Source organism: Tenrec ecaudatus, chromosome 1 (assembly GCF_050624435.1).
Source record: "Tenrec ecaudatus isolate mTenEca1 chromosome 1, mTenEca1.hap1, whole genome shotgun sequence".
In the NCBI taxonomy this organism is placed as follows: Eukaryota; Metazoa; Chordata; class Mammalia; order Afrosoricida; family Tenrecidae; genus Tenrec; species Tenrec ecaudatus.
This window is the reverse complement of record NC_134530.1, coordinates 172,855,167-172,869,633: the sequence shown is the minus strand read 5'-3', so window position 1 is coordinate 172,869,633 and position 14,467 is coordinate 172,855,167. Positions and strand designations below refer to the sequence as shown.

Sequence of the window (14,467 nt, the reverse complement as noted above, 5' to 3'; positions counted from 1 at the left end):
TCTCCATTGAACTACCGCCCAGCCCGGCCCGGCCCAGCCCAGGAAGCACAGGCACAGAGGGGAAGTACCTCAGTCCCTCATTTATCTTACGAGAAGTCACTATCACTTAAGTTTACTGGGTATGCTTCTTCCTTACAGTCCATACTGCACACATGATATTGCTAATAAACTATTAGAGACCAAGAAGGGGCAGCATACCCAAATAAGTACTCCATGCAGAGTGCATTGGGAGGGAAGGAGGGAGGGAGGGAGGGAGGGAGGGAGGGAGGGAGGGGAACATCTCCGAGGCCAGGCACATAGCTACAGTTTAGCTTTCCCTGTTACATTAAATAAGGAGCCTCCAAAAAGTTGGTGGGAAAATTGTTATCTTTTAATTCCATTTTCCATAAGTTTGTTTGTTTTTTTAACCAATGAAAGACACTTTCAAGTGCCTACTGTTGATTTGAGGGCCATCCTGTGCAATAAAGAAATGATGTGCTCAAGTAGGCATTCGTGTCATTGAAAAAGCAACACCAAACAGGAGTGTGTGGTACAGAGTGTGATAGTAAATGACCATTCATCGCCACTGAAATCAAAGAGAACCGGGGCTAACAGAGAGACCTTGGTATGATTAAAAGAAAATCCCTTTCTCTAGCCACGAGTGAATGAAAGAGCTAGTCTAAGGATGGGGTTTCAGTGCTGACTGGAGTTATCAATAGGAGAAAGAAAATACCATTTTCCCACCTTTCTTCTCAATGTTATCTTTTACATCCCTCCTTGGAATTCACTTTCTTATCTAAGTTTACTTGAACTTTTCTGACTATGTTTCTGTCCCGTGCTATTAAATTCATTTTGTTTATGGTTTTTAATCTACCACTTCCCTCCCTCCCAAAGTAGATTATTCTAGGACAGCATAAAAGAAAAGAAAAAAACAGTAAACTGAATTTTTAATGAATGTATCAATTTTATCACACTTGAAATGACTTGGGAATTTGAGAAAAAGTTGTTTCTTACTGACTATCCTCCAAACCATCTCAAAAGAAGTCAGGAGAGCAGAAAGAGGAAAAACACTTAACCAATAACAAATTATGAGTCACGGAACTAAGCAAACAGAGCAGGTTTAAGTAAGTCGGAGGTAAAACCTCTTCAAAGAAAGTTAAAATAAAGGAAAAAGAAAAAATGTCTGAACATTTGTCAGGACCAAGGTTCAAAAGCATTCTTTGTTACAGACCTACAAGAGGAGCTCAATCAATACCCAAGAGTGAGTTTACTTTAGAGGAAATCACTTGAGCAGATGGGCACCGGAGGGGGACGGGGGTGTTTGGAAGCAAGGAGGGTGTACGACCTAATAGTATAATTAAATAGTTGTGGTAGTTAGGATTTGATGTCAATGTGCACTTGTATCAGGGTGGAGCCCAACCTGTCAATCAGGTGCCAGCTTGATGATGCCTCCTTGGGGGTGTGGTCTTTCCATAAAGGAGAAGCTGGGAACTTCGTCTTCTCCTTCCTGTTTGCTGGCCTCTGTGCCTCTCTCCAGGGGTGGGCCCCCTGTGGGTGGCTTCCCCCTGCGAGTTGTCAGCACTCTGCCATGTTTCCACTGATCTTGAATGCACATGACTTGAATCCACATGCACCCAATGGCCTGTGATCTCTCTGCTTCTCATTTTATCTTTCGGTATCTATTTTTCTACATATTAAAGTATCTTGTGAGCACATATCCAACAATAGGACAATTAGGCTCTGTTGTAAATGTTTAGTTTATGCTGAGCATAATCTTCAGACTTTAGAATCTTTCTATTTCTGAATATAATTACACAGTTTTAACTATAATGATTTCTTTCTATCAATAAAATTAAGAATCTAAATTGGAGAAAAGGTCAATCTCCTTCTGCACAAGAATAATACTGCTCGCCTTTTTGGTGAAACAGTTAGAAGAAGATTTTATACTGAAAGATATAAGAGAACACCAAGTGGTGGGGAATTCACTGTCTCTCTCATTTTCATTTTAGCAAGAGCCAAAAGAATGAAGGAGCAGTCCAGGTAATAAAGAATTCAACTCCTGTTCCCTGACACACTTTAGAATCATCATAAGATTAACTTCCTTCTTCCCCCATGTAAAAATAGATCAATATTTAACTAATGTTACATAATTATTTCTAGCTTATCTTTTTTCTTGATTAAAAAAGATGCCAAGTTAGGAAGCATCAGTAATTAGGAAATGAAAAAGCAAAACAGATGCTGAAAAACAGTCCTTACAGTTTTCCTGGACAAAGGAAGACTGATTTTTTTCCTAGAACATCAAAGGGTTAGGAGGAGGAGAAAAATAATAATTTTCCAACAGGAATGTTCAGAGCAATCTAGTGAGTAATAACTTTTACAAATGCAAAATGCAAGGAGTGTTATGCAGAATGTTTGCAAAAACACAATCTCTAAAGCTAAGATTATCTTCTCTGTAACAACTATGTATTTTCTCACCCAAGGAAACGTCATTTAACCCTGATTTCCACCGATGATTTGACAACTGCTACTTCTTATATGTACTGTATGTTCTGTTTTGATCAAATAAGAGACAAATTATCCAGAGTCAAAGAATAAACTATCGACTACTTGAGGGTTACAAAAACTCGTCTATGGTAACTTCCGTAACCTAGACCTTAACGCATTCATTTTAACACCTATTCAATCTCTTCTTCATAGTGCTGGGCTCCCTATTTCACAGTTTGCTCTTCCCTCCACTTGAAGCATACCTGTGGCAGCACTAAAGCTGACACTTAGTTCTCATCAGCCAGAACAGCTGGAATCTTGCCCAAACTCTGCTCTCAGCTGCCCCCTGGCTGATGGAAAAGAACTTTTGAGGCTGATGCAATGCACAAAGAGAATACTAATGTCTGAGAAAATATAGTGAGCATAGAAATGTGAAGTGGCAGAGCCCTGACACACCATCTTTAAATTATTCCAAATATCCCCGACACATTTCATTGACAACTAAAAACAGGAAATTTTGAATCTCCTTAGTTGTCAGCAGCCCAAGTTCTCTGATCTTACAATAACCAATGGGCACAACCACCACAAAGCCAAGATAGAAGCCTGGTCATTTTAAACACCTCTTTTGGTTATAAACAAATAGTATGGCTGTAGGAATGATAAGAGAATAAAAATCACTATGCACTTTAACTTTTTAAAACTTAAGCGAATAGACTGACATCAAGATGCTGAACAATTAGCTCATGCCAAGCACGTACTGTAGTAAAACTTAGACTGTTCCATCCAAATGATAGTGGATTTTATGCTGCCTTCTGAACATCTCACATCCAGAGTATTCAAGCCAATGACTTGTACATAGCAGGTACTCAAAAAAAAATTAAAAAGTGAACTTACCCTTCGGAATGACACCACATAAAATGTGTCTCCCCTTCTACGGATAGCTTCAAAGAAGTCTTGATAACTTCTGGGTGAGGCATAATACACTTGAAGCTCACTTCCTGAGTTCCTGCTAAAGTGAAAACCAGGCAGTCTTAAACTAAAGAAAACCATTCTCTCAAAATACCTCCCATTCTACAACTGTTCATGTCTGAATTATAAGACGCTTTTCTCAACCACATCTTAGGAGCACTCTGGCAATAATTGTATAATAACATTTTGAAAAGGCCCAAGATCAGATTTATTTCTAAGATCTAATTCATAAGGTTAAAAGTTTAATTTCTGAAGTGAGGTTCTAAAATAGACTAGACAGTCAGTTGGCACTGTATAGCATGGAAAATAATAAAAGTATTCAAAACTGGAAAGATTCCCACATGGGTTTGCATGATTCTAAATTTTCTGATAGTAGTAAAAGTTAAGCATTGTTGTTGTTTTGTTTTGTCTACCTTTGTTGTTTTGTTTGGCTTTGTCTTGTTTTTATGCTTATTACTTTCTCTGCATGTCTACCTAGATAAGCTAGGCGGAATAAACTATTTGGAGGAGAAAACAACAGGACTGATGGTTCTGGGGGAACATGGGAGAGGGGGAGGTGGGAGAAAGGAAGGGGGCCGTCCACCAACCTAGAGACAAGGAAACAAGTGATCTAAAATCAATGGCAAGGAGGGCGTAGGATGCCTGGTGGGGCTTAATCAAGGGCAACCCATGTAACCCAGAGGAATTACTGAAACCCGAATGAAAGCTGAACATGATAGTGGGACAAGAGAAAAGTAAAAGGAAATAGAGGAAAGAACTAGGAGGCAAAGGACATTTATGAAGGTCTAAATACAGGCATGTACATATGTAAATCTATCTCTATATAACAATAGGGAAATAGATCTATGCACATATATTTATATGTTAAGTATTAAGATAGCAGATGGACATTGGATCTCTCTCAAGTACTCCGTAACACAGGAAAACTTTGTTCTAATAATCTGGCATTCTCTGATGTTCACTTTCCCTGACACAATTGCTGAAGGCAAAATGAGTGCATAAGCAAATGTGTTGAAGAAAGTTGATGGTGCCTGGCTATCAAAAGATACAGCATCTGGGTTCTTAAAGGCTTGAAGATAAGCAAGCAACCATGTAGCTGAGAAGCAACAAAGCCCACATGGAAGAAGCACACCAGCCAGTGTGATCATGAAGTGTCTATGGGATCAAGTAACAGGCATCAAAGACCCAAAACAAAAAATCATATCAATGTGAATGAGGGTGAGTGCGGAGTGGATACACAAAGCCCATCTGTAGACAATTGGACTTCCCCTTACAGAAGGGTCAGAAGGAAGAGATAAGCCATTTAGGGTGCAGTACAGCACCAATGAAAAATACAACTTTCCTCTAGTTCTTTAATGCTTCCTTGCCCCTGCCCCACCACTATCATGACCTCAATTCAACCTTACAAATCTGACTACACCAGAGAATGTACACTGGTACAGGTAAGAGCTCACAACACAGGGAATCCAGGACAGATAAACCCCTCATGACCAATAATTTGAGTAGTGATACAGGAGGGGGGGTGGGTAAGGGGAGAAAGGGGGAACCAATCACAATGATCTACATATAACCCCTTCCTAGGGGGATGGACAACAGAAAAGTGGGTGAAGGGAGAAAGTGGCCACTGTAAGACATTGGGAGTGGGGGTGAGGATTGTAAATTATCAAGAGTTCATGAGGGATGGAGCGTTGTGGAAGGGGACAGGAATTATGAGCTGATATCAAGGGCTCAAGTAGAAAGAAAATGTTTTGAAAGTGGTGATGGCAACATATGTACAAATGTGCTTGACACAATGGATGGATGGATTGTAATAAGAGCTGTACGAGCCTTCAATAAAATGATTTTAAAAACAGAAAATGATGAGTCAGATGTGCATCCATTTGCTCACTAGGCTAGTTCTGCATATAATTCTTTGAACATAATTCATTAAAAACACCAACTAGCTAAGAAATGTTATCACAATGGTTCATCGAATGTACAGATATAATCTTTATACATCAAATATTAGAACAAAAGTCTGGCTAATAGAGGATTATTAGTTACTAGTGAAGGAAGTAGGAGTGCTGGAAGTGTAATGGATTATGCATTGGGCTGTTACCTTCAAGGTTCAAAACCACCAGCTATTGCGTTGGGAAAAAAACATGGCTTCCTACTCCTGTGAACAGCAGCAGTCTCGGAAACCCACAGGGGCACTTCCGCTGGCCTACGGGGTAGCTGTGAGTTGGAACCCACTCGATAGCACTGAGTTATTCAAGGGGGCTTTGAAGCATTTGTGGAAAATCCATTTAGCAGGGAGGAAATATCCTAAGGACTCCTGGAACAGCTACCCCCATGAGGCGATTCAGGTGTCGGGTTTCCGAGTCTGTAAATCCTCATGGGTGCAGACAGGCACATTTTTCTCCTGGGGAATGGCTGCTAAGTTTGAACCTCTGGCCTTGCAGTTAGTAGCCCACCACCTAACCCTCAGTGATCCATTTCTACAGGATTATAAAATATCTTAGCATTCTGGGCATTCACAGTCTGAGATACTGTTCACTGTCACTTAATCTGAATTCTCAGTTTAAAGACTAATGAATAAAGTAGCTTTCAATTTATATCTTTTTATATCTCTAACGTACTTAAATAACTTATAATTTACACATTATAAGAGGGGATGTCACAAAGTTTGGGAAATTCCCTTATCTTTCACTTCCACTTTTTCCATTAATTTTTTAAAGCCCCTTCCTATGTGCCCCCATCCGAAGGTGCCAGGAATCCTATCTAGCACAAATGGGTTTTCAGGAAACAGTTGTTCAATATATTATCTACCGCATATACTCCTGTATGAGCTGAGTTTTTCATCACATTTTTATGCAGTTTTTGTGGTAAAATTAAGTGCCTCAGTTGATATTCAGGTCAGCTTAGACTACAGGATATATGGTAATTTAATAATTACATCAACTGTGCACTCAGAATTTTATAGATGAGGATACCACAGAATTTGAACTCTGCCCACTTCTAAAGATCTTAACTACAACATGATACTGTTTCCTTTCAGTTGGATATGTCTTCATCAGTAGGAGCCCTGGTGGTAGTGATAGGGCTACTAATCACAAGGTTAGGACTTTGAAACCACAAGCTGTCCCATGAAGTGTTACAGTCTCGGGAACTCACAGAGGCAGTTCTAGTCTGTCCCATAGGGTCACTATGAGTCAGACTTGACTCGATGGCAGTAGGTTTGATTTGGTTTGGGGTTTTTTTGTGTGTGTCTTGGTCAGCACATTATTTAAAGCTACAGTACTCTCTTAGGCACCTGTCCAAATATTTAGTAGTTTTAAATAATAAACAATGCATTTTAAGTCAAACAGAATCTGAATTCTGATTCTGCCATTTACTGGTTCTATGATTCTGAAACTGACACACCCAAAATTTTCTTTGACTTGCCCTGTTTCTCAGTAAGTAAAGGCAATGATATTTACTCTTCAAATTTTTCTATGGGTTTAAAGATAAAGTGCATGGAAAACACTCAGCAAGATACCTGGCACAGAGCAGACACTCGAAAAATAACATTCCCTTCCCCTGGGCTCCTGAAATAAATAGATGCAAATCAAGAACAGGACAGCTATGTGTATTTAAGATTTTCAGAAAAGTTTAACTGACCAGCATGCATTTTGACTAAATTTGTACCCAAGAGATTCTGGAGAAATAAACCTTTTGAAATTATTTGGCTTTTCTCAAAAGTAGCATATGTTATATGACCTAATCTAAAGTCACAGAGGACAATAAACTTAAGATGTTAAAGAAAACTATGAATTCCAAATTTACTAAAATACCAGATATTTTCAATTCCCTGGCCAAAAGTTTCCATACTTCCTTACCCGATGCTCGTGGTTTCTGTGTACTGGACAGCCATCAGCTGAGAATTTGAGCCTTGTTCCAAAGCACCCTAGAAGAAGGGGGACATTTTTTATGGCATATACAGAAATGAACATTTCCTTATACTGACTCAGCAGTTTTTAAATACAATCTCATTAAGATAGTAAATTTTTTATCATGAATGAGAGCTCTCTTATGGAGACTGAGACATTAAAGGTACTTCTTAAATTTTTTTAAATAGCCCAAAATCTTAATTCAAGAATAGAAAGCTTTATGACCAAGCTATACATGTATTACTAGACATATATATAACCACTTGCTTGCCTAAAACAATTGTGTTCTCAATGAAAAGTGCTTAAGTATAAAGGTTCATGATGAAACTAGATCCTATTGTCTACTCCATTAAACATAAAGAGCAGATCTAAACTCATAAGGAGCCCTTGTGAACAGTTAAGCACTCATCTCTTAAAGGAAAGGTTGGTGGTTCAAACCCACCCAAGGGCTCAGCAAGAAAAAGACCTAGAGATCTGCTTCTGGAAAGAGCACAGCCATGAAACCTCAGCGAGGAAGTTCTACTCTGTCAGAGGGGGCTCTAGGAGCTACAACTGACTTGATAGCATGCAAGAACATGAAATATTTGTCTACACAGCGAATACATCATTAACAGGATCTTCCCAACGGAAAAAAGAAGTCCAATATGGAGTCAATAATGTCTGACACATGTTACTTTGTCTTCCCATATCTTCCCTTTTCTCCTATGCCTTTTTATAATCCTTGCAGCTTCATAATCTGATCTTCAAAAGAGTTATGTAGAGTATCAGAGTTCAAAAGCAAATGATTAATTATTATTACATTAAAGAAGCACCCTTACTATTCATTACCCTGGTCAAACAGTGGCTTAATTAACTGTTTAATCACAAAACTCCTCCTTTGTTCATTACTGAGTCAACCCATTCATTCTTCATCAACCCAGCGTGGATGAAGTACCTACTACCTGCACCTGGGATACAAAATTCAATGACATTTGCCCTCAGCTCTCAAGACACTCACAGGGTAACTGGGAAGTCAGATATATGAAAGCAATGCAATGTAAAGATGCTGAAAGAGAAACAGGTAGAGGATTCAAGAAAAGGAAAGAGGTCATCTTCAGTACATTGGACCAACATGCAGTGAATACTGGGCTTCTGGCTCTTAACAAGTCTTATTTCACGAAAGTAAATGTAGGTCTTGCATGCAGTAGGTGTTCAATTAATGCTTGTTACACCAAATGAAAAAGGTACCAAGAAAATGAAGAGAAAAAGAAACACATATGCTTAAATTAAAAATAATAATAACACTTATTGGCATGATTATCCACAAACAGTAAATAAAGCCAAAATTAAATTATAGCTAGTTGATAAATATAAGGTTTAGAAAGAACGGATTAAATAGCTAATTTTAGATAATCTTTGCTACTTCGGCACAAATGAAATTAACAAACATGTTTGGAAGAAGCTAGACTACTTTCAGAAATGGGTGGAAAGGCTTTAAGGAAAACTGAGTTACGGAGAGATTTAATAATGAAGAACTCACTGCCATCAAGTAAATTCCAGCTCTAGCAACCCTACAGGGCAGAGTAGATCTTCAGCCAAAGATCTCAAGGCTGCGAATCTGTACAAAAGCAGACTGCCACACTTGATGTGTCAGGTCTGGTAGATATGCATTTTAAAGTAATCGACGGTATAATCCAATGTCACTCAACTCTAGGATGACTTTGAGGTACTTGGGACAGTGGGAGTGGTTTCTTAATCCTCTAGCCAATAAAGTCGCCAGAGTACAGGGGTGGGGAATGTCCTGCCCATGGGCTAGATAAGTCCCTCGAAATCATACCATCTAATATGACAGAGAAGCAGTTCCACATTATCAGTGAGTTAATTAAATGTTTGACCAGTATGGCCTGTGAATGATGTCATAAATATCCAAATGGTCCTTGGCAAATAAATATTCCCCACCCCTGCCACATTAGATAAAGAAACAGTGTTGAAGAGGCCCCGAAAGTCACTTACTAGATCACCAAAGAATATCAGAACTTCAGAGACTGAGCTCATCTACAGTCAAGAGTGTCTCTCACATTGACCATACTTATTTTTTAAAATCCCAAACCATTAAGTCAATTCCAACTCAGAGAGACCCTATTTAGGGCTTCCACGACTCTAAGTCTTTACTGGAGCACACAGCCTCATCTTTCTTCCTCAGAACAGCTAGTGGGCTTCAACTGCCAACCTTTTGGTTAGCATCCCCAACACTGATCCCACAACTCTAATTTTAGAGGCAAAAAATTTACTAACAGTTACAAATCCATGTTACTGGCTTCTTTTTAGTGTACGTTTGAACGCATCATAGTTGTTTCCAATGAGCCTCCAAATAACCATATAGGCAAGGTGTTTCTATTAGTATATAAACATGTAAACCTGGTGACATATTTCCAATCCTTAAGTAAACCTTGTTCCCTATAGCAACTCCATTTCACTGTTCCCATTTCTGGAGATCACAAAGAGATGAGATCACTTAGAGATAATCCCCGGCCTCCTCATCTAGTATTACTTTGTGAATCCACTTCAGTTAGGCTCTAGTCACCAAATGCAATTCGTTTTGGTGTGATCACCAACAAGTTCCAATGATCAACCTCAGTGGCTCTTCCTCATCTTTCCCAGCAACCACAACAAGTAATCACTCCTTGGGTCCTGCCTCCAACTCCTTCCCCAGTCAGCCTTGTCTCGGGAAAATGAATCAGCATCCATCCAGTTGCTAAGGTAAACAAATTATCATTGCTTGTTTGGTTTTTTTTGCATCAGTAATTTCTATCAGCTCTACTTTCAAAATATATTTGGCATTCAAGTCTTTTCCTTTATTTCCAAAAATACCACACTAGTATAGGTTCCAATGCTCTCTCACTTAGACAACTAAAATTACTTCTTAGCTGGTCTCCCAATGTTCAGTTGCCTCCCACCAGGGTCTGGGCTATGTAACAGTTACAATAAAAATAATTTTAAAAATTAATGGCAGTCAACTTAATCCACTTTTCTGCCCAAATCTTTCAATGCCTTCACTCATACCTGGCATGAAATCAAAGTTTGCATTATAACCTCTGAGGGTTGATAAGCTCTATCTTCCAATGCCTCTCTGCCCTCACTTCCTGCCCTCTCCTCTAAGTCAGTGGAGTCCAGGCTACTGAGCTGCTCCCTCCCCGAGGCTTGACGTTTGCCATTCCCTTTGCTGGAAGTTCTTTCCCCAGATTGTCTCCTGGCTCCTTACCCAGTTCCTCCTTCATGTTCCACCTATGCCAGAAACAGTGCTATGCCCGCCGCAAACCCTTCCTTTCTTCCTGAACACACAGTAAGACTACATTTTCTCAGGCTCCCTTGCAGATGTTTAGATCACGTAGCAGCTTTCCATAGCTGTAAAGCTTCAGCTTTACCTCAGCTAAAGTCTAGGCCTGATTCCTCCACCATGCCCCATTATTTCCCCAGCTCTCTCTTTCTCAACACCCTAAATTAGAAAGGCAAAGGATTTCAAGTTGTTGAGACCATACCTTGGGATGAACCCAGATCCCTTAATCATCGCTTGGAGAAAAGTTATAATGGAGAGCGATATCAGATTTTGTACACAAAAATAATTTTTTATTCCAGGCTATTTGGTGTAACCACTAATATTAACTATCTTGAGAATATCTTACTCAACTCAGAACTTCAAGGAAACCAGGAAGGAGGGGAAATGAGGAGCTGATACCAAGGGCTCAAGTAGAAAGCAAATGTTTTGAGAATGATGAGGGAAACAAATGTACAAAAGTATTCAACACAACAGATGGATGTATAGATTGTGATAAGAGCCCCCACTAAATGATTAAAAAAAACAAACTTTGAGGAAACCATCTCTGATCAGTCAATCTAAAATAATCACTCATCTCCTTCAATTCTAACTCATAACCTCTTGCCTTCCCCACCTTTTTCCCCCCTAAAGAGAATTTATCTCTACTTTTGAGAATATTATGCATTTACTTGTTAGTTATCTCCCATTAGAAAGTATGTTCCTTTATACAATTGATGTATGTATATGTATGGATGGTGATAAGAGTTGTATGGGTCCCTAATAAAATGTAAAAAAAGAAAAGAGGAGAAAAAAATGATTAGGGCAGGGACTGTACAGATGTGCTTTATACAATTGATGTATGTATATGTATGAACTGTGATAAGAATTGTATGAGCCCCTAATAAATTGTTAAAATTTAAAAAAACTTTTTTTTAAAAGATAAAAAGAAAATGATGAGGGCAAAGAATGTACAGATGTGTTTTATACAATTGATGTATGTATATGTATGGATTGTGATAAGAGTTGTATGAGCCCCTAATAAAATAAAATAAAATACAAAAAAAGTATGTTCCATGAGGTAGGAATTGCATGTATGTGTACACATACATGAATTCATATGCATATTTTAGGGGCTTTCAAAATGTTTGTGGAAAATGGAATTAGAAGATAATGGAATTTTCCCTGGAACTCTTTTAGAACCCCTTCATACGCATGTTTGCAAACACTCTATTAGTGTATAGAACAGCACCTGGCTCTTTAGCAGCATTGGTGATTTGGTGAGCGCTTACAATGTGAAACTTTCTAGTTAAGGGCTTCTGCGGTAGCAATCAATAGTTGATGGGGAAAAAATAGTTAATGAATGGAGATATGTCTTAACATAGTGGCAAACCACCTCAGAATGGAAGCCCCACTTGCCCTAAGTTTCCTTTGATTATTTGCATAAACCCTTTTTCACCTTTTTATTTTCAACCTGAACCTTCATATTTTAAGAGTATTAAACCATGGTAGTGCACGACTAAGTTCATACAGACCTTCACAGATATGTGCCTGTCTTTTCTCCCATGCAATCCCCATGTTTCAAAACCCTCTTTCTGGAATGTTCAGGAGCCTTGGTGACACACAGTTGAGTGTTCAGCTGATAAATGAAAGGATGGCAGTTCAAAGCCACCCGGAGGCTCCAGGGAAGAAAGGCTCAGTGATCTGCTTCCATAAAGATGACAGCCAAGAAAGCTCAATGGGGCAGTTTTACTCTGCTGCACGGGGGCGCTCTGAGTCCAATCAACTCAACAGCACCGGACAACAGCAAGAGTAGAGAACAGTGGTGCTGTTTATTATATAATTTGTGTAAAAACAAAACAAAAATATTTGAAGCAGATGTCCAGGCATAGGAACCCCTGGTTTAGAAGTAAATTTAAAGATAAGACCAGAAAAAAAGAAAACAGCAACATGTATGAGCAAGAGAAATTGGTGCTAAAACCCCTAAACTCATGCTATTAAACATGAGCAGAAAAGAGGGAAAGCGGGGCACCAGTGGCAGTGACAGCTGTACCAGAAACAACAGAAGGAAGTAGGAAGTAGGTCAAACTGAATCTTGCATGGAGATAGCAACCCCAGCTGAGGAAGCCTGCTAAAGAAGATGCCAAGCATTATGCAGAGACAGGAAACACACCTGAAGAATGCGAGTTTTGTGTTGATTATTTGTCATTCTTCTTGACTTCGTCCTTTCCACTTCATGTCTGTGAACCCACCCTCGAAGTTCATGATTTAACCTATAAAATAGTGTAATTAATCAAACATATAATTAATCAAACTTAAGTCTAACCCCTGAGTTGGGGGTGGATTTAATCAGATTCTGTAGGTCACAGAGAAGATTCCAAGTGGTTGAAGTCTCAATATTGCTTTCAGATTTGAAAAAATGTCGACATTTAATGTTAAGTTGTTTTTAATAAGCTGGGGAAGAGGGGGCATCATCATCAATGCACTACAGATTCAAATTTTTCAAGTTTGAAAAGAATGAAAGGCTAACTGAAATTTAATTTCCCTTTATTTTGCTTATCTTTCACAGCAGCTGGAAAGACATAGAACTGTTCTTATTAAAGCATAGTTGATTATTACTTATCAGAAAAACACCGAGGTAGTTTTTGGGGTCAAGCTCGTTTTGGATAGCACCCAAACTCACAGGAAAACACTCTGGGATCAAGTTGATAAAGAAGTGTGTGCTAAAGGGGAAGAGTCTCTAAACTCACACAGCTTCAAACGACCATCTTCCTAACTTAAGGGAAAGGTGCTTTCTGCTACGAATGTTACCAGGGCCACAAACATGCACTTACACCTAGATTTTTATTATTCTGCAGCTTTAAAATATTAAGACATATTTTAGTAGGGAACCCTAATATCATTACTTGAAATAGTCTCTTTACCATCTCTGTCAGGTTGGTGAGGACACTGAACAAGAATGTACGTATAGTTATCCTGCAAGGCTCACACACAAAGCCAATGGTGAGGCTGGTGCAGGCCCAGACAGTGCTTCGTTCTGTTGTACATCAGGTCACTGTGGGTTGGAAGCGCCTCGGTGGCACCCAGCACCACCTCCAGCGGGGCTTCTCTCAGTTATCCAATCCGTCTGAACAGACACATTTCTAGTCTCAACGTGAGAGCCCGGGCTCATCCAGCTATTCCTACAACCTCCTCCGACTCACCTGAGAGATTCCGTTGTGTTAATCAGAGGCTGACAGGGAGGTGGAGGGATATAAAGTAGTGGCTCTTCAGTTAGTACCATCAGGGCTTTGTCGTTGGAAACAGAATGGTCATATCTGAAATACACATGCACGAAACTCAGTTGCATCTTAAATTCCTTATTTAAAGTCTGCTATAAGTGCCTCATTACTACTTCAAACTTTCCATAAATATTAAAATGTAGTAAATAGAACACACTCTTAAAAAGAAGCGTGTTAGAAAGAAGGAACACATAGATTACCACCATGAGTGTAAGGAGCCCAGGTGGTGCTGCAGGGTAAGCTTTAGGTTGCTAACCAAAAGGTTAGTGGTTAGAGCCCACGAGCCGCTCCATCCAGGTTTAGTCTTAGAAATCACATCAATCCCCACATAGGGTTGACATGAATCAGAATCAACTCAGCGGCAGAAAGTTTGGGGGGTGGGGAGGTTATGTATTTTGGTTTATAGATTATATAATACAAAGTCATTTTCCAATTTTTACAGAAATATCATGGTAATTCACATTTACATAGCTTACACAGCTTACTAAGTAATTACGACATAGCATCAACTAGGGACAGAATGAAAATACAATGGTTCCTGCCCTCCCGGCATA

General features: G+C 39.2%; 1 protein-coding gene across 2 annotated transcripts in view; it reads right to left on the bottom strand.

Annotated features, from left to right (window-relative positions):
- ATF6 (activating transcription factor 6) overlaps positions 1–14,467 on the bottom strand; it is a 235,030-nt gene that overhangs the window by 115,587 nt on the left and 104,976 nt on the right. Inside the window, exons 11-14 of one of the 2 annotated variants that reach the window (XM_075564052.1) lie at positions 13,836–13,949; positions 12,806–12,905; positions 7,290–7,357; positions 3,358–3,472 (exon numbers count right to left, since the gene is read on the bottom strand). In XM_075564052.1, coding sequence (XP_075420167.1) covers positions 3,358–3,472; positions 7,290–7,357; positions 12,806–12,905; positions 13,836–13,949 — 397 coding nt within the window. The remainder of the gene's footprint in view (positions 1–3,357; positions 3,473–7,289; positions 7,358–12,805; positions 12,906–13,835; positions 13,950–14,467) is intronic. The other variant, XM_075564043.1, reaches the window with a different exon arrangement.